We start from the raw sequence: 22,037 nt of genomic DNA, 5'->3' as shown, positions 1-22,037 counted from the left end.
GATCAAATTTGAGAAGGTTTGCTCAAGACATATGAAATGTGTCAAATGATACAAATTACTGCAGTTGGTTATCGAAATTCAACTCCGTTAGATTGAGAGAATTACAGAGATATGTCATTAACACGTCATTTGGAGATTATAGGAACACAAAGTTACATACGGTATGCATCTTACAAACATTTAAAGTTCGATTCACACACTATCAAGCCATGATATCGGCTACTATGACACAGGGAAATCAAATCCATGTTTATACATTTCTTAAGTGGCTATACCTATAGAAAATATATGATTGCAGGGTTTATTCCTCTTTCTTTGTCGGAATTCAAGTGAGAGTTGTGTTCCCCTTGAAATTCCTGTTGGGGGGGTCATAAAGTTTATGACCTAGCAGAGGTAATGTTACAGGAATGTGATCCTGTTAGGGATTCATTCTTTAGAAATACACTTAAGATTCGAAGTTACACAAGAAAACCACACCTCTATTATAAAGCAGGAAAATTAATCACACATGCATAATGGAATTGTACATATATCAAAAGGGTATTTCTAAGTTCTAATACAAAGGTGTGTGTGTGCGTGTGTGTGTGTGTGTGTGTGTGTGTGTGTATGTATGTATGTGTGTGTGTGTGGGATGACTCAATCTCCCGGGGGTGTTGTAAAGTGTTATCCTATAGCAGGGGGGTCAGGTTACCGGACCATGTTTCTATTTGAGAACATTACTTAGGAAAAACACTTCCAAGTTACAAATCAGAAAATCATAACCATCGCATAACAGGGCTAACCAGTTATGCAACGCACAAACCTATCAAATACATCTTAGTAATGACTTACATGATGAGTGTAAAGAAACGTTTGTGTGTGTGGAGATCTCCTGGCCACCTGGGTCTCTTTGGTGCAGAGAGAAATGGGGTTTGGAATTCTTCTGAAGCTTTGCAAAGCTTCAGGAAGATGTATATGATTGTCTCTCGGGCCATCTGGTCTACTCCCAGGTGCCATAAAGTGTCCGAAAACATTCTAAACCCAGCCATGTCAGAGCCATGATGGTAATTTAGATTGTCGAGAGTCTTGATTTACATATCTCAGTTCAGAGTGTAAAAAAGGCTTTGGGTTTCAGAATAAATGTGCTTAGAAAACACAGAGAGTCCGAATTTGTTAATTCAGAACAAACGAACAAATGATTCATAGCCCATATATGCTACAACAGAGAGGAGCAATATTACAGAGATAGTATAGTGGGTAAGATAAGCTCTCAGAGTACATGTAACGTTAGGTGCTTAAAGAAGACAGTTGTTTAGGAGGTCATCACTGCAGCCTGTAGCGCGATGAGATAGGGCTACATAAAAGAATGAGCAATTTTAAGTGTTGACTTCCTAACAGCCGTGTTACATGCACTGTACGTTAATACACAGGTCATGTAATATAAGTGTTCACTGTTTAAGTATTGAAGTCATATTTCATTGTTCATCAGGTTTCATTAGGTGACATCTTGCATACAGCCCAGTATCTGGTGTCGATGTTGACCAACACCTTAAGTGTTGGACAACCGAAAGTGGGGAACCAGTCCAATATCAGTGTACAGTCAGCAGAAGAAAGAAGGTCCAAGTCAAATGTGCAGTCAGTTCAGCAGGAAATGGCTAGGTGTGAGATTCAATGTAATTGTTGTTTTAATAAAATGTGTGTATGTCTGTACTGGTGGAATATACAGTTTGTACAGTATATATATTTTATTACATACTGTATATAAGTTTCATCACACATTAACATTACATCACATATATTAGTGTGCATGTGAGTGTTCTCAATGTTCTAAACTGGCTCAAAATAAAAATGCCTTTTTAGGTCATTTCCTGGATTCTTCAGAAAGGAAGTGAGGGGTAAAAAACGTTTTGGACCATATAAACGGCCACAGAAAAGCTTTTTGATGTTTTTTTTTTCTCCTTGACCAACAATATGAGAAAACGCCCAAAGGAGAGACAGAATTACAACTTACACTTGCAGGACTTGGGAGAAGATCATTAACTATAACCGAAAACATGACTCATTCAGAGGTAAGATCAATAATGTTTTTTTTTTTTTTTGAGTTGGGTGAATTTCCTTACTCTGTTTTACTCTGCCTTTGATAATTAAGCTATCAGAGGTGCTTGTTAATGCATATCCAAAACTGGCAAAAATCTGCGGAGGATGGTTGCTACACAAGTGCTCAGGTATGTAGGATCGTTTTGAAAAATTTTTCCTAACCTCTTAATACTTATGTGAATTGAAATCATACACGTTTATAGATATCAGATGGATTTTATCTGTTAAATATTTTTGGTGTATTGTCTATTTCTATATTCTGTTAAATACTTTGAATCATAGGTGGAGGTGGTCAACGGAAATTGACTGTCATCCCTCCTGACCCTGATGGGTATAATGGACAGCAATTAAAAACCGTGAGCAGCAATGGAAAGAGCACAATGTATGTAGTTCCTCTGCAAGAGCAAATTGACACAACTCCATTACCACCTGATGCAAGGGAGTTTGAAAAAATGCCCAAAGCCCAGTGTGCACTCTGCAGCAAAATGGTTCCCCTTCAGTGCCTTCCAGTACACATAAAACACTGTAAGATGGAACATGTGGATCTGTGTATCTCAAGTGATGATGTAAGTCTAAGGTGTTTATTTTAGTCATCAGTGAGCTCTAAAAACAAGGTTGATGAGTTTCTGTTTTATTTCCAGTCGATGGAGAAGTCCCCAGACTCCCCACAAGAAGATAATTCAACTTCTATTGACACTTGGAAAGAGGCGTGTTTAAAAAAAAAAAAAAAAAAAATTATACTGATCTTTTGTTTATATTTCATAAGCTCTGAAAACACAATTTTTATGTGATTTTTATGTTTTCAGGAATTGGAAAAGTCACCAGATATTGAAAGCTGTGCTTCAAATATAAATGAAGTCTGTACAGAGAAGGTGAAAAGGATATTTATTTATCTATTTATGTGTTTAAAAAAAAATATGAATTTTCAGTTTATGGTTTATGCATGGTTCCTAAACGATTGTTTGTGTGTAATTTAACTCAGTATTTTAATGTCACATCAGACTGCTGAGTGTCCACTGTGCAAGAAAACCTTTGACAGTGATGTTATAGAGATACATGCAGCCAACTGTGGATTACGGTAAATTACTAAATAGTTCATTGTCACTTATCTAATATTAATCATTTAAATGTTTCCTATCCAGCAATTTGAAATATTAGGCTAAAGCATTTAATTTTAGTTTTTGTGCAGAACTGCAGAATATGATGATAACTTCAGTGACCCAATAAATACACTTCAAAGGTAAAAATGGTATATTAAGAAAGTGTTTGTTTTGCTTGTACATTTCATGTTTCGTTTCTGTTTATTTCTATTACAAAGTTCTGGGGAGATTCTGAATTGGATCGGCAGTAAAGTTGACCAAACCAACACCTTTTCCATCTGCATTTCTCGGAATGACATCTACAACAGAGGAATGCAGCAGTGGCAGCGCCAAAAGAAATCGTCACCAAAAGGCAGACTAAAGGTTACCTTTTTTAGAGAAGCTGGGGTTGACTCTGGTGCTCTTAGCAAGGAGTTCTTAACAGGTATAATTAAAGGTGCAATATGCAATATTTTTGCATTACAATATCCCCAAATCACAAGGCCAGTGTTATATATTTTGTTAATTTGTTTACTTACAATATTCCAAATGTTTCCAACTATTTTTAAATCGTGAGAAAATTGCGATTTTAACCAAGGAAACGGGGCGTTAGAGCAGGGGGGAGCTGGGAGTCGCCAGTCAATTGCGTCATATCCGCGTTACCCTCGGTTTCCGCTCGTACTGCGTGGAGTCCTGGACAAATGCGGAAGTTGTAGTTGTAGCGTCAATCGAGCAACAAACGATAGCCTGTTTCGTAAAGTCGTTATGGAGCACAATTATTCTTTATCAATTGCAGCTGGTTCTGTCGACAAAGACAAGCCTCAAAAACGTAAGCGTCAACGTACAGGTCAACCAAACGACCCAAGAAGAAGTTGGGACAAGAAGAGAAATAAAACCAGGATAAACATCGGTGTGGCATTTCCTAAATGGAGAGAACTTCGTGACAAACTTCAACTAGAAAGAGACGCCGATCTTGCATGTGTTTTACTTGACAGGTGAGTAATTGTTTTGACTCTTTTACTGACATAAAAATTGAATACAGAAGACAGTGTAAGTCTTATTGTTAGAATGTCTCATTGTCTATGCATATGATGTGAAAAATCGTGAGGTCATATTCACTGCGAATACTTCTAGGCATGTTATGAACTATTGGCTGTAATGTTTTCAAACTGCATCTTTGGTGAACTTTTCACAACATAAAATGATGTGTCAAATGTCCAACATTTTTTTTTTTTTTTAAGTTACCAAAAAGGAGGACCAGCCACGTCAACTCCTTACAAGAGACCTGGAATGCCTCTTCTAACCCTCTCCACCATAGCTTCGTCCAGTGACTCACCATCAGAGAGGTAGTCATTGGCAAATTTTTTTTATACAATTTATCAGAGTTTATGAACAGAATTACATTGGATAAATTTATGAAAAATGCTTTACAGAGATCAGTGTTTTCTGGAGCCTGGAGTCGAACACCTTTCTATGTCAGAAAGCGATGAACAGCTATTACATGAAAGGTGACTATTACACGTGTTGTTATACAAAGATGTGTTGATAAAAATGATTTTATCATATAGGCTGATAATAAGAATAAATTGTTATGCATACCGCCATTACAAACCTACATTTTTTTCTTTTTTTGTTGTGGTGCAGTTTTTCAAAGATGAGCTTCCATGATGAGTCCACCATTACTGTGAGCGAAGATGCCAATGATCTTCAGAACACAGTGTAAGTGGTGTAATGCATTGTTACAAAATGCTGTTTGCTGTCTACTCCTGTTTGTGTAATTTTCTGTATACTGTACTTGGTTATTATTTTTAGTATTAGTTCTACCACTACTAATACTACTATTATGTATTTTGCAGAATTGATTTTAAACACCCAGATGATACATCATGGGAAATAGACAGTGAGGACAGCACTTCTGATGAGGATTATGTTCCCTCTATCTGTCTTAGGTTTGTCTGCATGAATCATGTATTTTAATACAGATATAGGTAAAACAAAATAATATCAACTGATTGACGTACTGTAACTGTTATATTATCAATGTTTTTGGCTTCCAGGCTTTACACATTCTTTTTTCCCTAACAAAATGAAAAAATGAGTGCATAAAAAAAATATATATTTTAATAGGTGCATGTCACACAAAACCTATTGTTGTTTTCGTTATAAAAAAGATGTATATCATAGTCTCAGTCTCTATTCAGCTTAGTGAACCTACATATATAGATGAATACAGTTTCAAATTCCAAACAAGACTTTAAAAGTAGTTTTTTATTGTAATCCATATACATTTTAACTCAATGCATATAATTTTTGGAAATTCGTTGTTTGTATGTATTGCAATCACTCTTGTGTATTTTGTCTTATAGATCTGTTCAAATGGGCACAAAGTGTGGACTTGGAATTCGCAGCCTACAATGAAATTTGGAATGCAAGCAGGAGACTTCATGATGGCCACTAACATTCTGCTCTCGGGAAATAACTACTACAAAGTGGCACACCTGTTTAAATACATGAACATGGGCTTTGTAGGAAAGAACACTTTTTTTAATATACAGGACACTTACTGCTTAGGAGCAATAAAGGACATGTGGGAGGACAAAAGATGTGCTGCAATTCAACGTATGAAGAGTAAGGATGGTGTAGTTGTATTAGGTATGTTCTATGGCATTTAAAAAAAAAATCTATGCAATACCTACATGTCATTCTATGTGCTGAAAATATTTTAAACATTTTTTTAAAGTATTATTACACTTCAATAATTTTTTAGCCTCTTGTTTAAATTTTTTTTAATGCATTTTTCTGAAATATGAAATCAAATCTCATTTATTGATTTATTGTGCACTACACAGCAGATGGACGAATGGATAGCCCCGGATACTGTGCCCAGTATTGCTCGTACACAGCAATGGAGAATGATTCTAAGGAAATCATCTCTGTTGTCACTATCGATAAAAGGCAGACTGTCACGGTTCATGAATTCACTGTTTTCTTCGTGTCTCGTGTATTTGTTGTTCTGTGTGTGTGGGTGTGTGTGAGTGGGCGTGGCTGCTCATTTCAGCTGATCAGCGCTCCACCTGATCTCATTCCCCTCACCAGCTGCTGCCAATTCATTCAGCTATAAAGACTCATCGCACTCTCCTTTCTTTGTCAGATCGTTGTTTTGGTGTCTTCAGTGTGTGTCGTCGTGTGCCATTCCAGTCCTGTTCCTGTTCCTGATCGTGTTCCTGTTCGGTGTTCGTCGTGTTGGATGTTCACCTCTCTGGATTCACCGTCACCTGTCTTCACCATCACGCTGACCATCAAGTCCCTGCGCCACCAGCCCACCCGTGAATTTGCTTTGTGTTTATTGACCCTCAATAAAAGAGTACTTGCATATTTGCTTCCACTTCATGAGTCATGACAGAACGATCTGACCAAGCGATGGGAGCAGCAAGTGGATCCTCTTCTCCTCTGGATGACTTCATCAGAGCCACCATTTCTCGGATAGAGGCCCAGGAGAGGACGTCTAATGAGTCGGGTCGGGCCATTCAAGCTCTCGTGGCGCAGGTGTCCGAGCTCACCCAGCAGCTGCAACAACTACGAGCTCCCACTGCGCCACCACCCGCACCGCCCGCTCCCCCAGTACCACCACCGAGTGTCCCCCAGTCAGAACCCCGCCTACCGGTTCCTGAGTCATATAGTGGTGAGCCGAACTTTTGCAGAGCATTTCTAACACGCTGTTCAATGCATTTTTCTCTGCAGCCCAGAACATTTGCCACCGAACAGAGCAAAGTGGCGTTCGTGCTCACACTGCTGACTGGGAGGGCAGCTCTTTGGGGGACGGCGGTGTGGGAGAATCAAGATCCGTGCTGTGCCTCGTTCCAGACACTCGCCGCCGAGATGAAGATGGTGTTTGACCGCGCGGTCGCGGGAAGAGAAGCAGCACGAACCCTGGCGGATCTCAAGCAGGGAGGTAAATCTGTATCTGATTATGCCATTGAGTTCCGGACCCTGGCGGCTGAGTGTCAATGGAACGAGGAGGCGCAGTGGGACATGTTCCTGCATGGGCTGGCTGACCGCGTCCTGAAGGAAATCTACGCCTTGGATTTACCCGCTACACCCAACGGACTTATTGATCTGGCGCTTCGCGTGGATTCACGTCTCTCCCGAGTGGAACGGATGAAGCTTCCAGCTCGGGCTTCTGCAGCCACTGAGAACACGCAAGCCAGCGGCGGGGACGCGGTCAGCCCCGTCTACGATCACGAGCCCATGCAGGTCGGGCGAGCTCGGCTTTCCCGGGAGGAGAAGGAAAAGCGGAGATCCCAGGGCCTTTGCCTGTACTGTGGGACTGCTGGCCATTTCGCGTACAACTGCCCGGTAAAAGGGCAAGCCCGGCAGTAAATCTGAGGCTACTGTCGGGTGGGATCTCCGCTGAGAAGACCTCATCTACATCTACACTCCTCCCGGTAAGACTTAGATGGTCAGCCAACACTCACGACTGTCTAGCACTTTTGGATTCTGGGGCAGAAGGTAACTTCATGGACTACACATTCGCTCACAAGATCCACGTTCCTCTGTTACCCCTCACCCACACTATTGCTGTCCACGCCCTCAACGGTCAAGCTCTTCCTACCATTTCTTTCACCACTGGACCCATCACACTCACTGTATCCGGAAATCACACAGAGACTACCTCATTTTACATCCTGGATTCCCCCCTCGCACCTGTTGTTCTCGGTCACCCCTGGCTTATCAAACATAACCCCAAGATAGACTGGCAGCAGAGATCAGTGTTGGAGTGGAGCAGTTTATGTCATGAGTCCTGTCTTGTGTCTGCTTGTCCGTCTGTTGTTGTTTCTGCATTACAGGAGGAGGCAGTGGATTTGTCAAACGTGCCCACGGAGTATCTGGACCTGAAGGAAGTGTTCAGTAAGTCTCGGGCTGCTTCTCTCCCTCCACATCGTCCCTATGACTGTGCGATAGATCTACTGCCAGGTACGTCTCCGCCTAAGGGCAAGCTTTACTCTCTGTCTGTTCCCGAGAGGGAGGCCATGGAGAAATATATTTCTGATTCTCTGGCATCCAAATTCATCCGACCTTCCTCTTCTCCAGCGGGGGCGGGGTTCTTTTTTGTGGGGAAGAAGGACGGTTCTCTGCGACCTTGCATTGACTACCGAGGGTTGAATAACATCACAGTAAAGAACACTTACCCTTTGCCGTTGATGTCTTCAGCCTTCGAGAGGTTGCAGGGAGCGTCGGTCTTCACAAAGTTGGACTTACGTAATGCTTATCATTTGGTCCGCATCAGGAAGGGGGATGAATGGAAGACCGCTTTTAACACCCCCAGGGGGCACTTTGAATATTTGGTTATGCCTTTTGGGCTGTCCAATAGCCCAGCGGTCTTCCAGGCACTCGTCAATGACGTGCTGAGAGACATGGTCGATCAGTTCATTTATGTCTACCTGGATGACATATTGATTTTTTCTTCGTCTCTCCAGGAACACGTTCAGCACGTCAGACGAGTGCTTCAGAGGTTGCTAGAGAATGGGCTTTTTGTCAAGGCGGAGAAATGCGCTTTTCATGCACAGTCTGTTCCTTTCTTAGGGTACATTGTGTCGTCTGAGGGGATGCGTATGGATCCTGAGAAGGTTAAGGCTGTGGTGGATTGGCCAAGTCCAGATTCCCGTAAGGCCCTACTGAGGTTTCTGGGGTTCGCCAATTTCTACCGGCGGTTCATTCGCAATTTCAGCCAACTAGCCTCACCTCTGACTGCCTTGACCTCCCCCAGAACCACGTTCAGGTGGTCAGACGCAGCTGAGGCTGCGTTTGCCAAACTGAAAGGCCGCTTTGTTTCAGCCCCATCTTAGTTACCCCTGATCCTTCACGTCAGTTCGTGGTGGAGGTCGACGCGTCAGAGGTGGGGGTAGGTGCAGTGTTATCCCAACGTTCTTCTACAGACGACAGAATGCATCCGTGCGCGTTTTTGTCTCATCGTTTGTCCCCTGCCGAACGTAATTATGATATTGGTAACAGAGAGTTGTTGGCAGTCAAGTTAGCATTGGAAGAGTGGCGTCACTGGTTAGAAGGGTCGGGGGTACCTTTTATCGTTTGGACCGATCATAAGAATCTGGAATACATTAGAACCGCTAAAAGATTGAACTCTAGGCAGGCTCGGTGGGCACTTTTTTTCGGACGTTTTGACTTTACTCTCTCGTACCGCCCGGGCTCCAAGAACATCAAGCCTGATTCTTTGTCACGCATTTTTGACCATTCCGATCGCCCGTCTACTCCCGAGGGCATTTTTCCGGAGACCCTAATTATCTCCACACTCTCATGGGAGGTCGAATCGAAGGTCAGGACGGCCTTAGAAGGGGTAACGCCTCCGCCCGGTTGTCCACCGAACCGTTTATTTGTGCCAGAGGAATTACGGTCCAACGTCATTCAGTGGGGTCATTGTTCCAATGTGGCTTGTCATCCAGGAGTCAGTCGCACTACGTCCTTAGTTAAGCAACGATTTTGGTGGCCACGCATGGCTCGTGACGTTCACAGTTTTGTTTTGGCTTGCTCTGTTTGTGCCGTTGGTAAGACTTCCAATCGACCCCCAGATGGGCTCCTTCAACCGCTGCCGATCCCTTCGAGACCCTGGTCCCATATCGCACTAGATTTTGTTACCGCCCTCCCACCCTCTCAGGGTAACACGGTAGTTTTGACCGTGGTGGACCGATTCTCGAAGGCGGTCCATTTCATTCCCTTGCCCAAATTACCCTCAGCCAAGGAGACAGCGTTAACAGTCGTTAACCACGTCTTTCGGTTACATGGCCTCCCGACAGACGTGGTTTCCGACAGAGGACCCCAATTTGTGTCCAAATTTTGGCAAGAATTTTGTAGATTACTGGGGGCGACGGTTAGTCTGTCCTCAGGGTTCCATCCCCAGAGCAATGGCCAAACTGAGAGAGCCAACCAGGATTTGGAGAGAACGTTGCGATGTCTGGTCTCCAAGAATCCTTCCTCATGGAGCCAACAACTGTCAATGGTGGAGTACGCCCACAATTCTTTACCAGTATCATCGACGGGCCTATCGCCGTTTGAGTGTAGTCTAGGTTACCAGCCACCAATTTTTCCTAGTCTGGAATCTGAAGTCGCGGTCCCCTCCGCTCACGCCTTTGTCCAGAGGTGTCATCGCACTTGGACTAGAGCCCGCGAGACTCTACTCCAAGCGGGAGCGCGCACCAAGGCTAAAGCCGATCGCCACCGGTCTAGGCCTCCCGTATACGTCGTTGGTCAAAAAGTGTGGCTTTCTACTAAGAACATTCCTCTCCGCTCCGTCTCTAATAAACTAGCTCCCAAATTTATTGGCCCATTCACTGTCACCAAGATCATTAGCCCGGTGGCAGTCCGCCTCAAACTCCCTCCAGTGTACAGGAGGATTCATTCCGTCTTCCATGTTTCCAAAATTAAGCCCGTGTTTCATTCTCAGTTTAATCCGCCTGCCCCGGTTCCTCCCCCGCCGCGTCTCGTAGAAGGGGAACCTACGTATTCGGTTAATCGTATTCTGGACTCAAGGCGGAGGGGACGCGGATTCCAGTACTTGGTGGACTGGGAGGGTTACGGTCCGGAGGAGAGGAGTTGGGTTCCTGCTAGAGACATCCTGGATCACTCTCTTATCGATGATTTCAATCGACAGGTAAGGGAGTCTGGGGACGCCAGGAGGCGTTCCTAGGAGAGGGGGTACTGTCACGGTTCATGAATTCACTGTTTTCTTCGTGTCTCGTGTATTTGTTGTTCTGTGTGTGTGGGTGTGTGTGAGTGGGCGTGGCTGCTCATTTCAGCTGATCAGCGCTCCACCTGATCTCATTCCCCTCACCAGCTGCTGCCAATTCATTCAGCTATAAAGACTCATCGCACTCTCCTTTCTTTGTCAGATCGTTGTTTTGGTGTCTTCAGTGTGTGTCGTCGTGTGCCATTCCAGTCCTGTTCCTGTTCCTGATCGTGTTCCTGTTCGGTGTTCGTCGTGTTGGATGTTCACCTCTCTGGATTCACCGTCACCTGTCTTCACCATCACGCTGACCATCAAGTCCCTGCGCCACCAGCCCACCCGTGAATTTGCTTTGTGTTTATTGACCCTCAATAAAAGAGTACTTGCATATTTGCTTCCGCTTCATGAGTCATGACACAGACCAGCCGTAATTCTGTCATAATGGAGAAAGAGGCTTTTGTAGCCACAATGGACAAGCTTCTTCGCGAAGTGCGGATTTCAGAAATATGCACCGACGCTCATGCACAAATCGCATCTGTTATGAGTAAGTTGGTAGTTGTTGACCTATTATGTACAAGGAAAATATAAATTTGATATTCAGCAAATGTGTATGAATAGTCTGTTGTTTTGCTTTTCATTACAAGATCCAACAACTGGGCGATATAAGGACACTGGAGTTGTGCACTCATGGGACATATGGCATGGAGCAAAGAATTTAGCCAAGATGATTACTGCAGTATGTTTACTTCTTTTTTCATTTTTATAAAATACTCGAACCTATATTGTTTTTTTCAGATTTGTTATGAAAATGTTTTTATTCTAAAATGTACTGAACCACATCTGTTATATGCATACTTAGGAGGCACAGCAATCTGGACAAAAGATCCTACTGCACTGGGTCAAGCACATAGTGAATCACTTCTGGTTCTGTTGTAAGAAGGCAGACACGGTACAGCAGTTCATTGTAAGTAATATATCTACCAGTAGTCATCTTTTCCTGTGACTAAATACAACAACATTTCCATGTAGCAAACTTGCATGCATCTAGTACAATGCTTCTATGTGCAGTGAGATTCAGTGTTTTAGGATAAGATTCTATTTGTGCACAGCAAACTCATTATAAAGCACATTACAATATCTATGCTTTATTTGTTCTTCGACTGTATGGTCTTGATTACAAGATTTGTTTTTTAGAAACTATGGAGCAGTGTACTGCACCATGTCACAAATGAGCACGAATGGTATCTTGGTCACTGCCTGCACGGTAGCCTGCCAGAAATACAAGACAAGCAATGGCTGGAGAGTGGTTCCAAAGCTCACAAGGCACTGGAAACAATAGTTCTAAAAAAGAGGTGGCTCAGAAATGTCCATCGATATCTACCTTTCAGGTAACTTATGGAAGCACCTTCATGTCTGTTTCAAAATGGAATTAGTAACCAGTAGTCATCACTGTGATCAATGTTTTGAATACTACTCGAAATATGAACATAGGCTAATTTATTTCTCCAGATCAACCTGTGAGCTGGAATCATTCCACAATCACTTGTTGATGTACGTCAGCAAGCGGTTCAGCTTCTCACCACTGGTCTACGAGGCAAGAATTCTACTCGCAGCCCTGGATTATAACCACCATATAGATCGACCGCCAATGCTCAACAAAAATGGCCAAAAGATGTAAGATTTAAAAAATATATTTTCTATCACACAGAACTTTCTGTTGAACTTGATATTTCGTCCTTCGAATGCGTCTTATTATCCATTTATTTCTGCGTAATTTTTTTTGTCTAAATACAAATTATTTTTCATTACAGCTTTCGCAGACAGTTCCAGAAGAAAACTGGTAGATGGACTGTATATGCCTTGAAGATGGCTAAAGACTACAGTTACATTCCTGATCTGCAAGCGGAAATTGTGCGCGCAAGACTCCAGGCTGATGTGGGGATGCCAAGGCGTAGGGTTCCAAGGCCTGAGGACCCCAGGACACTAGGCCTCCTTCCAAGTGTCCAACCTCCTTCGATTGACAGCATTCTGGAGTCACATGTCAGTAGAGGCATAGGTATGTACAGCAAAAAATCTTAGCTAAGATGTATGTTTTAGGATAATTATGCAAATCTATATATACATCTAAAATATGTTATTTATCGTAATTTAGAACAGATTGTATTACAACTCTCTATTTTATTTACTAGTGTTATCGATCAGTGCAATGTTAGGCTTCATTTATAAATTGCACTTATTAATTTATATACAATTTTAATTGTTTCTTTTTTTCTTTCCTTTTTTCAAAAAGGAGCAAGCTCTACACTACCAGAGTCAAGAGACAAGCAGTGAGCTAAAACCTCAGCAATCTGAACCCACAAGTTCAGAAGTCTACCTTCAACTTAGTCAGCCAAACAATTTTATAGTTTAATTTTATCCTGAAACTTGATGCATATACCTAAAAATGTTTGTAACTGACACCTTAGAAAAGTTATCAAATATGTAAATAAATGGTAAATCATTTCACACAATTTTTTTTTATTTGTTATAAATAAATCTTACCAAAAAAACAAAAACAGTTGTTTTATTTACAATATCACTCTTCTAAACAGGTTCTTAAGAAGAACGCAGCAAATAAAGAATAACATATTCTTTATATTTGTAATACAAACATTTTAAATTGAACAGTGGCAAACTATTTTTTTACCAAACAGGTAAGACAGCATATAAATAAAAATGTAACATTGAATAAATAATTATAAATGACAACTAAACAAAATAAACAAGTCCTTTAAACATAAATACCCGTTTATAGGTGAACCTGACTAAGCAGCATGTTTCTACAACACAGCAGCGATGAATCCAGTGTACTGCCCATTTGGGTCAGGGAATTTCTCACGGACTCTGCGCACACAGCAGCTAGGGATGACAATGCGGTTTCCCGCCCCAAGTGAACCACACTGCCACAAGACAAAATTTCTGTAAGCAGCATAGCGGTATTCCCGGTTGTCATCCCCAGGCTCCTGTGTGTCATGAATTGCATAAATGTCATTTCTTAAACGGCGTGACAAGCGCAATACCTGCTCATCCAATATGTATAACGACATGTGGGGCAACATGCTTACACATGTGCTGTCTGTCATGCCACAACATTTTTTTTCTATATCAGATGGCATTTCAATGCATCTTGTGCAAGAACACCATCGAGGTACATCCGGTAATTGGTGTTCCTCTTGATGAGCAGGTGGTTGGAGGACATCAAAGATGAGGCCTGGTTCTCTATTCATTACTCTAATCAAGAGTCCTTGAGCTTCAGCCACATTCATATTTCCTATAAGATTCTGAAATTGCACATTTCATAAGTTAATGCCAAATGCTGAAACTATTTTGGATACTTGAAGTATGTCAATACTCACCTGTGTCATCAACATCCTGTCCTCTTGCAGCCTAGACACCCTCAATCTGTCCTCTTCGCACAGTCCAGATGATGCAGTGTTTCCTCTTCCTCTTGCTGCTTGTCTTCCCCCTGTAGACCTTCTACGTCTACTTGATGTTCTTCCTCTTGTTACACTGCTGAGTTCAACCGCTCCAGTTTTTTCTTCCACTCTGTAAGCTCTTCCAATCCCTTTTGCTCTTCCCATCCCTTTTCTTTTTCCTCTGTCTCCACCTTTTGTTCTTCCATGTGATGCTTCATGCCAGCTGCTCTGGGGAGGACTCCAGGTCTCATCAGTATTTGACATGGATACATCCAATGAGGATCTATCTGTGTCTTCCTGCAACATAACACATAAGCAAATATAAATAATTGTACAAACAGATATGACATGGCAGCTGACAATACATAGATATACATAAAAATAAACTTGAAAATGTATATAATGTTTTCACTTTTACATAGTTATGTAGAGTGCATAATCCTAAGTCACATATACGTTGCAAATCAGCATGCTTAAATTTTATATATTCCAAATGTAGCATTCGGTAATAGTTATGTTTATGTAAGGAAAGTATTATTGCTTTAGGTTTAGTTTATTGACATTGTTTATCACGTCTGGTGTTTATGGCCATGTAAATAAATATAGCATGTGTTATACATAAAGATTAATCAGTATTTTGGCAAATGATGTGGGTATGTTCGAATGTACTTTTACATCAATTGTTTAGAACACGTAAAACTGCGCCTCGTTATCACAACAATGAATTCGACAAATACAGTAACATCTATGATAACCGATTTAGTATTAAACCTTACTTTTCTTGCGGTTAATTCATTTTAATTAAACAACAGCATGTCATTAAACACAACATTTATAAAAATAGAACTTTACCTCATCCATGAATGATTATTCGATTCCCGTCTGACTCAATATCCCCGGTGGAGTTGAAAACAACAGTTCCCATCATTCCACGCTCCTACACATCGTCATCAAACTACGCCGTTGTTGTTGTTTGGAATATAGCGCCCTCTAGAGGACAAAAATTTTTGCGTATTGCACCTTTAATTTAGTTTATTATAAAATGTATGTTTTATATTTTAAAGCAGACATGTGACAGTCGTCAATGTGTTTTCCTATTCCGTACTGGGGATGGCGCTGTTGAGCGTATATCCGGGGGGAACCAGGTGGGAAGTTATTTAAGGAAGTGTGATTGCGTCGCTCTCTCTCTCGCGCGCGCTCTCGCTTTCCTTTGTTGTCAGGCGCGGGTCATTTAGGTCATGGCCACGCTAGCGGATGGCTTGTGAGTATTGTTGTTGTAGCCCGCGTGGCATCGATTGTGTTAATGCTGCGGTCTTTTCCTGTTTTTAATGCTTACGATTCCGATTTTGAGGAATATGTTTCCCTCATTGAAATTCGTAAATCATTTGGAAGTTGTTTAGAGCGATTCGGTGTTTTGCGGGTAAATGGAGCGTTTGAGAGAGAGCTTGTTCCAATCCAGTATGTTGTGGTTTAGACGCTAATTCAGGGCATTATAGGTAATATGTTTTGAGGAGGTTTTGGTGTAGGGAGGGTTTTCTTTTGGGGTTATTTTTGGCGCTCGAGTTGCCGAATTATTTTTGTAAAAATTGTGTTTGATGTAATGAATTGCATTTCAGGCCCAGTAGTTTTATGAGTGACATGGTAAGCAAACGTTTTTTCCTTATGCCCGTTTTTCTCTTATGAGGCTGCTTGTGTTGTATTTTGATGCATTTATTGTTGTGAGGTAATTAAGAGGTAAATGTTTTTTGCATTGCAGTTAATTACATTAATTATTTGATTTATTTGACATTCATTTATTGTTGTGAGGTAATTAAAAGGTAAATGCTTCTTGCATTGCAGTTAATTACATGAGTTATTTATTTGATTTATCTGTCATTCATGTATTGTTGTGAGGTAATTAAAAGGTAAATGTTTCTGGGCCTGAAATTAATAGGTGTTTTGTTTAATTCGTTTTTTTTCCTTCGTTTATTTTTTTTTTTTAACTGAATGTTTTGATGTACTGAGTGGTAATATGACTGGAATGGAATTTGAATAGAAAACTTCTTTTCCCTTAAATTTCTTGTGGTTCCATGGTCTGTTATTTCATAATTGATTGTCAACCCTTATGTGTATGGGATTAATATCCTGCCATGATTCAAAACTGAAAATAAAGTTCTGAAAGGTTGAAACTAAGTGTTCGAAAACTCAAAATCTTACAAAAAACAGTTTTGCAAGATCGAAAAATAAGATTTGCAAGCTTGCAAAATGTAAAAAAATAAAAATATCTCTGCAAACATTATGTTGTTTTTGAGATTTCCTTCTTCAGAACTGCAAAAAATTTTTTTACGATGTTGCGCAAACAATTTTTCAGAGTTTCAAATTTGTCAGTGTTCTCCCACTGTATTAGTTTGTTTTCCAGGGTTGAAACCTTGTAAATGGTGATCTGAAAACTGGTGTGTGAATGTGTGAAAAAAGTTTTGAAACTCTGAAAACAGAGTTTTGCAGGCTTGCAAAGTGGTAAAAAAAAAAAAAATCTCTGCAAACATAATTTTGTTTTTGAGTTTTCCTTCTTTAGAAGTGCAACACTCTTTTTTACGGTGTTGTGCAATCATTTTTTCAGAGTTTCGAATTTGTCACTGTTCTCCCAGTGTATAGTTTGTTTTCCAGATTTGAAACCTTGTAAATGGTGATCTGAAAACTGGTGTGCGAATAGGTGAAAAAAAGTTTTGAAACTCTGAAAACGGAGGTTCGAAAGGGCGAAACTTATTACATTACATTAGCACTCCTATTGCATACTATTTTTTCAGAGCTGAGTTTACAACACCCACTTTGCGGAGATACGGCCACACAGTTGCGAGCTTGCGACTCACGTGATTTGTGGCAGCGTTGTCACGCAGCTCTGCTCTGAAACTCTGAAACTCAGACTGAGCGAAAATGAAGCTTCGCAACTTCGCAACTTCAGAAAAAGCCTGGAGGGAGGGCCGTCTGCTCTTGGCCAATGCTTTGATGTCTGCTGACGTACAGTCCAGTCACAAGTCGTATTTACTGGAAAGGTGGGATTGACCTTTCCATTGGCTCCGCCAATGACGAAAGCCAAAGTATTCATAAACTGATTGCACACTGGCACGTCAAAAGCGTGCGTTTCAGCCAACACGCGATTTGCCAAAAGCGCGCGTTCTTAATGTGCGTGGCCACGGCTATTTTATGATTAATAAAAATGTTTTAACCACTATTTTTAAGACTGCTCCTCCCTGACACCCGTGGGACACTTGCCATTCTACATTTATAACAATAATATCTTAGTCTAAACCTAAAGTAATCTTGAAAAACTACATATAATTTAAAAGCTTTCAGACTCTATTATTCATATTTGAAGACTAATTATCAAAAGAAATGACAGCAGTAGTAGCCTGGCTAACGTCAGACCACATGTTATGAACGTGTAAACAGGTAAACCAAACATATGTGCAAACGTGTGTGAAGTGTCCAAACAGGCGAAAAGAACGTGCTCGTTCCCTGTTCTCCTATCGCACGTCGAAGGCGTCATTGCTTGAGTCTGTCATGCTTTTGTCCCTATATGTGGTTTAGGACTCTTGTATTATCATTAAACCCAAGCAAAACAGCATGGAATTATCGATGGCAAATTTGACAGAGGAGAGGATTATAATCGGTGAGTTATTATAATCCAATAGTTATCATTTAGGTAAAAAGAAAAGAAAAAAAAGAAGAAAGAAAACAGACAGTTTTTTATTTCAGCACCTCGGACAATCCCCTAATCCCTTCGTTTGAGACACATCTCGCAAATTTTCCAGTTGTAATTTCGGTAACAATTTAAAATAAGGTTTCATATATTATTGATCTTTGTTAATGTTTACAACGTTTACTAATTATTAAAATAAAAAGTAACAAATCTATAGTATTTGTTAACATTACTTAATGCACTGCGAACAGGGTACTAAAAGGGTACACTTCTCAGATTAGTAAAGTAAAACAAAGTTGTTAAATTAAATTTTTAAAAAGTTATGAAGTAACATGTTGTTTTTTATATATATTTACAAACCATTTTCAACCCTAAAACTTCAAGAAAATCAGTGCTAATATCTGGACAAGTTCTGGGCCAGATTTTAGGTTGATGTCTCAATAAATGAGCTTTAGGAAAGATTTTATTGTGCGCAGTACCAAACTTTTCCACTAGATGACATCCAGACTCCACCGATGACTCTTCGATTTCCATATATGTTTTTTAGTGATCTGAACCTTATATTTCCATACTATTCCAAATATTTATGAAGTAGACAATAGACATCCTATTCAGAAATAGTTTGGGCAGAAATGTTAATATTTGATTTGAATTTAATCTCTAAAACACATAAAAATGTACGGAAAGAATCAAAGCGTGTTATAGTTTGCCTCCACATCACAAATGAAGAATCTATAGGCATTTATCTACTGCTGTAGCCTGGGTTTCCCCATGCTGCCTTGTTTTTCACGCTGCTAGGCAGCCTGGACACCATGGACCAGATTTTGAGAATGAGACGAGGTACTGACGTTAGCCAGGCTACTACTGCTGTCATTTCTTTTGATAATTAGTCTTCAAATATGAATAATAGAGTCTGAAAGCTTTTAAATTATATGTAGTTTTTCAAGATTACTTTAGGTTTAGACTAAGATATTATTGTTATAAATGTAGAATGGCAAGTGTCCCACGGGTGTCAGGGAGGAGCAGTCTTAAAAATAGTGGTTAAAAACATTTTTATTAATCATAAAATAGCAGATCGTTTTAAATAGCACATCACACGTTTCCGTGGCCACGCACATTAAGAACGCGCGCTTTTGGCAAATCGCGTGTTGGCTGAAACGCACGCTTTTGACGTGCCAGTGTGCAATCAGTTTATGAATACTTTGGCTTTCGTCATTGGCGGAGCAGTCGGTCAATCCCACCTTTCCAGTAAATACGACTTGTGACTGGACTGTACGTCAGCAGACATCAAAGCATTGGCCAAGAGCAGACGGCCCTCCCTCCAGGCTTTTTCTGAAGTTGCGAAGTTGCGAAGCTTCATTTTCGCTCAGTCTGAGTTTCAGAGTTTCAGAGCAGAGCTGCGTGACAACGCTGCCACAAATCACGTGAGTCGCAAGCTCGCAACTGTGTGGCCGTATCTCCGCAAAGTGGGTGTTGTAAACTCAGCTCTGAAAAAATAGTATGCAATAGGAGTGCAAATGTAATGTAATGTAATAAGTTTCGCCCTTTCGAACCTCAGTTTTCAGAGTTTCAAAACTTTTTTTCACCTATTCGCACACCAGTTTTCAGATCACCATTTACAAGGTTTCAAATCTGGAAAACAAACTATACACTGGGAGAACAGTGACAAATTCGAAACTCTGAAAAAATGATTGCACAACACCGTAAAAAAAGAGTGTTGCACTTCTGAAGAAGGAAAACTCAAAAACAAAATTATGTTTGCAGAGATTTTTTTTTTTTACCACTTTGCAAGCCTGCAAAACTCTGTTTTCAGAGTTTCAAAACTTTTTTTCACACATTCGCACACCAGTTTTCAGATCACCATTTACAAGGTTTCAACCCTGGAAAACAAACTAATACAGTGGGAGAACACTGACAAATGTGAAACTCTGAAAAATTGTTTGCGCAACATCGTAAAAATTTTTTTTGCAGTTCTGAAGAAGGAAATCTCAAAAACAACATAATGTTTGCAGAGATATTTTTATTTTTTTACATTTTGCAAGCTTGCAAATCTTATTTTTCGATCTTGCAAAACTGTTTTTTGTAAGATTTTGAGTTTTCGAACACTTAGTTTCAACCTTTCAGAACTTTATTTTCAGTTTTGAATCATGGCAGGATATTAATCCCATATATGTGTAGTGTTTCTAATGAGGGATTAATTAAATAATTGTGGTGGTTTTTACCCCTGGCGCCCGAACCCAATCCTTTAAGGCCAAATACCGTCACAGAAGTGGCGCCCCCGAACAGGGACCCTCAGATGTTGTGTGTTTATTGGCCTATTGTGATTATTTGTGTAATTATGGAACCCTGTTCTCCTCTCATAAATTTTACTGGATCTGGAGATGATAGCAGACTGGGGCCATTTCATGATAGCCCTTCCACTCCTCGGGATGTGGAGCGGTCTTTATTAGACGATGACACAGGTTTAGAACAACCATTTCTTGGTGTCCCTCTGATTGGTTCAGGGAACCAAGCAGATGATTTAACTATATTTTCTCAAGCAATTGATTCACTGAAAAGTGTATTTGTGGACACTGTAGCCTGGCAGAAAAAATGGTTTGAGGAAAATGCTAAACTTTGTGCTAGAGACATTCCTAAAGAGACATTAACACTAGTTGAAAAGGCGCAAACTGATTTTTTGGAGGTTCTTAATGATCGAATGAAGAATTTTACCAATCAAACATTTGATGCCATTAAGTGGAATGCAAAACAGTCATGTACCGAGTTTAAGGAATTGGTTGATGATGCTAATAATTCATTACTTTCTTCTTTTAAAACAGCTATCAAAGAACAGGGTGTAGGTGGAAAGGAGTTGCAAGGAGAAGTATGCAGTCTGAAGCAGCAAGTGTTTACTATGCAAACTTCTCTTGATGCCCTTATGCAGAAAAGCCCGCAACTTGACAGTAAGATAGTTGAACGGGAGGATGTTGCCCCTACTCCTTCTCAGGTATGTTTAGGTTCAACTGTACCATGTAATACTGGTGACTTGGTCAGTCAGGTTTCTGTTCCATCTAATTTGACCTGTGGCAGTGTCCTGCCTATTAAGATGATATTTCCATCCTTTGGGGGGGTGCATGATGAGAACGATCCACTAGTTTACTTGGAAAGATGTAAAGATTTCTTGGCTCTTAGACCAATGTCAAATAGTGAAATTCTTGCAACAATGCGTAGTGTTCTGATTTCTTCTGCCCGTGATTGGTGGGAGACAGTGAGATTTAAAGTTGACACTTGGGAAAGTTTTCAGCAAGCTTTTTTAGCTGTCTTTTTGCCAGAAGACGATCAAGACCTGTTGGAGGATCAAGTACGAAATCGGTTACAAGGAGTAAATGAAAGTGTTCGTGATTTTACTTTCTCATTTCAAGCTTTGTTTAAGCTTTGGAAAAAGGAAGCTACTGAGGATGAGGTTTTAAAAGCTCTTTTAAAAGCTATGAACCCTTGTTTTGCTAGTCAGCTTCGAGGTCGTGCATAGACTGTTGAGGAACTAGTGAGGCTGGGAACTCAAATAGAAAGGGATTATGATCATCAGAGAAAGTATAATCAGCTTCAGTTGTCCAAGAGCACTACATTTGACCAGAATTCACAGGCTAGAAAAAATAAAAGAGATATAACCAAAAGCTATCTTGCCTTCAGAGCAACGAAATCCAAGCTTATTGTGTTGGAGATGTCATGAAAATCATTCTCCAGGTTCTTGTCCTAATTTTAAGGCTTCTTTGAGTGGAAAACACTCTGGAGGGCACGCACAGGGTGGTAGAGAACCCCAGGGTCGTAGTCATCAACGAGGTGTAGTATCTGCTTATGATGTTCAACGACTTGAAAAGAAAGATCCAACTAGTAGCAGACAGGACAAGAGAGTTGGCCATGTAGCTCTTAACCCTCTGGAGTCTGAGCGGTTTTCTGGGCCCTTGAGATGTTCTGACATGCCCTGACATTTGTGCTTTTTTCAGTTGCTTATAAACATATTAAGGGCAAAGGTG

General features: G+C 40.6%; 1 protein-coding gene and 1 long non-coding RNA gene across 2 annotated transcripts in view; one reads left to right on the top strand and one right to left on the bottom strand.

The window, feature by feature from the left end:
- Window positions 1-13,392: 13,392 nt before the first annotated feature.
- LOC308687205 (uncharacterized protein) lies at window positions 13,393-16,173 on the bottom strand. Its single transcript, XM_081359564.1, has 3 exons — window positions 15,198-16,173; window positions 14,286-14,642; window positions 13,393-14,210 (listed from the first exon to the last, which is right to left on the bottom strand). The coding sequence occupies exons 1-3, from the start codon at window positions 15,204-15,206 to the stop codon at window positions 13,710-13,712; spliced, it is 867 nt and encodes a 288-aa protein (XP_081215690.1). The 5' UTR covers window positions 15,207-16,173; the 3' UTR covers window positions 13,393-13,709.
- The window catches only part of LOC308687206, a 14,800-nt gene continuing 8,320 nt past the window's right edge, over window positions 15,558-22,037 (top strand). Inside the window, exon 1 of the long non-coding RNA XR_014029710.1 lies at window positions 15,558-15,606. This is a non-coding gene — a long non-coding RNA (uncharacterized lncRNA). The remainder of the gene's footprint in view (window positions 15,607-22,037) is intronic.

This window comes from Scardinius erythrophthalmus, assembly GCF_964197995.2.
Source record: "Scardinius erythrophthalmus genome assembly, chromosome: 2".
In the NCBI taxonomy this organism is placed as follows: domain Eukaryota; kingdom Metazoa; phylum Chordata; class Actinopteri; order Cypriniformes; family Leuciscidae; genus Scardinius; species Scardinius erythrophthalmus.
The sequence above is the reverse complement of the archived record's forward strand: the minus strand, read 5'-3'. Positions and strand labels throughout refer to the sequence as shown.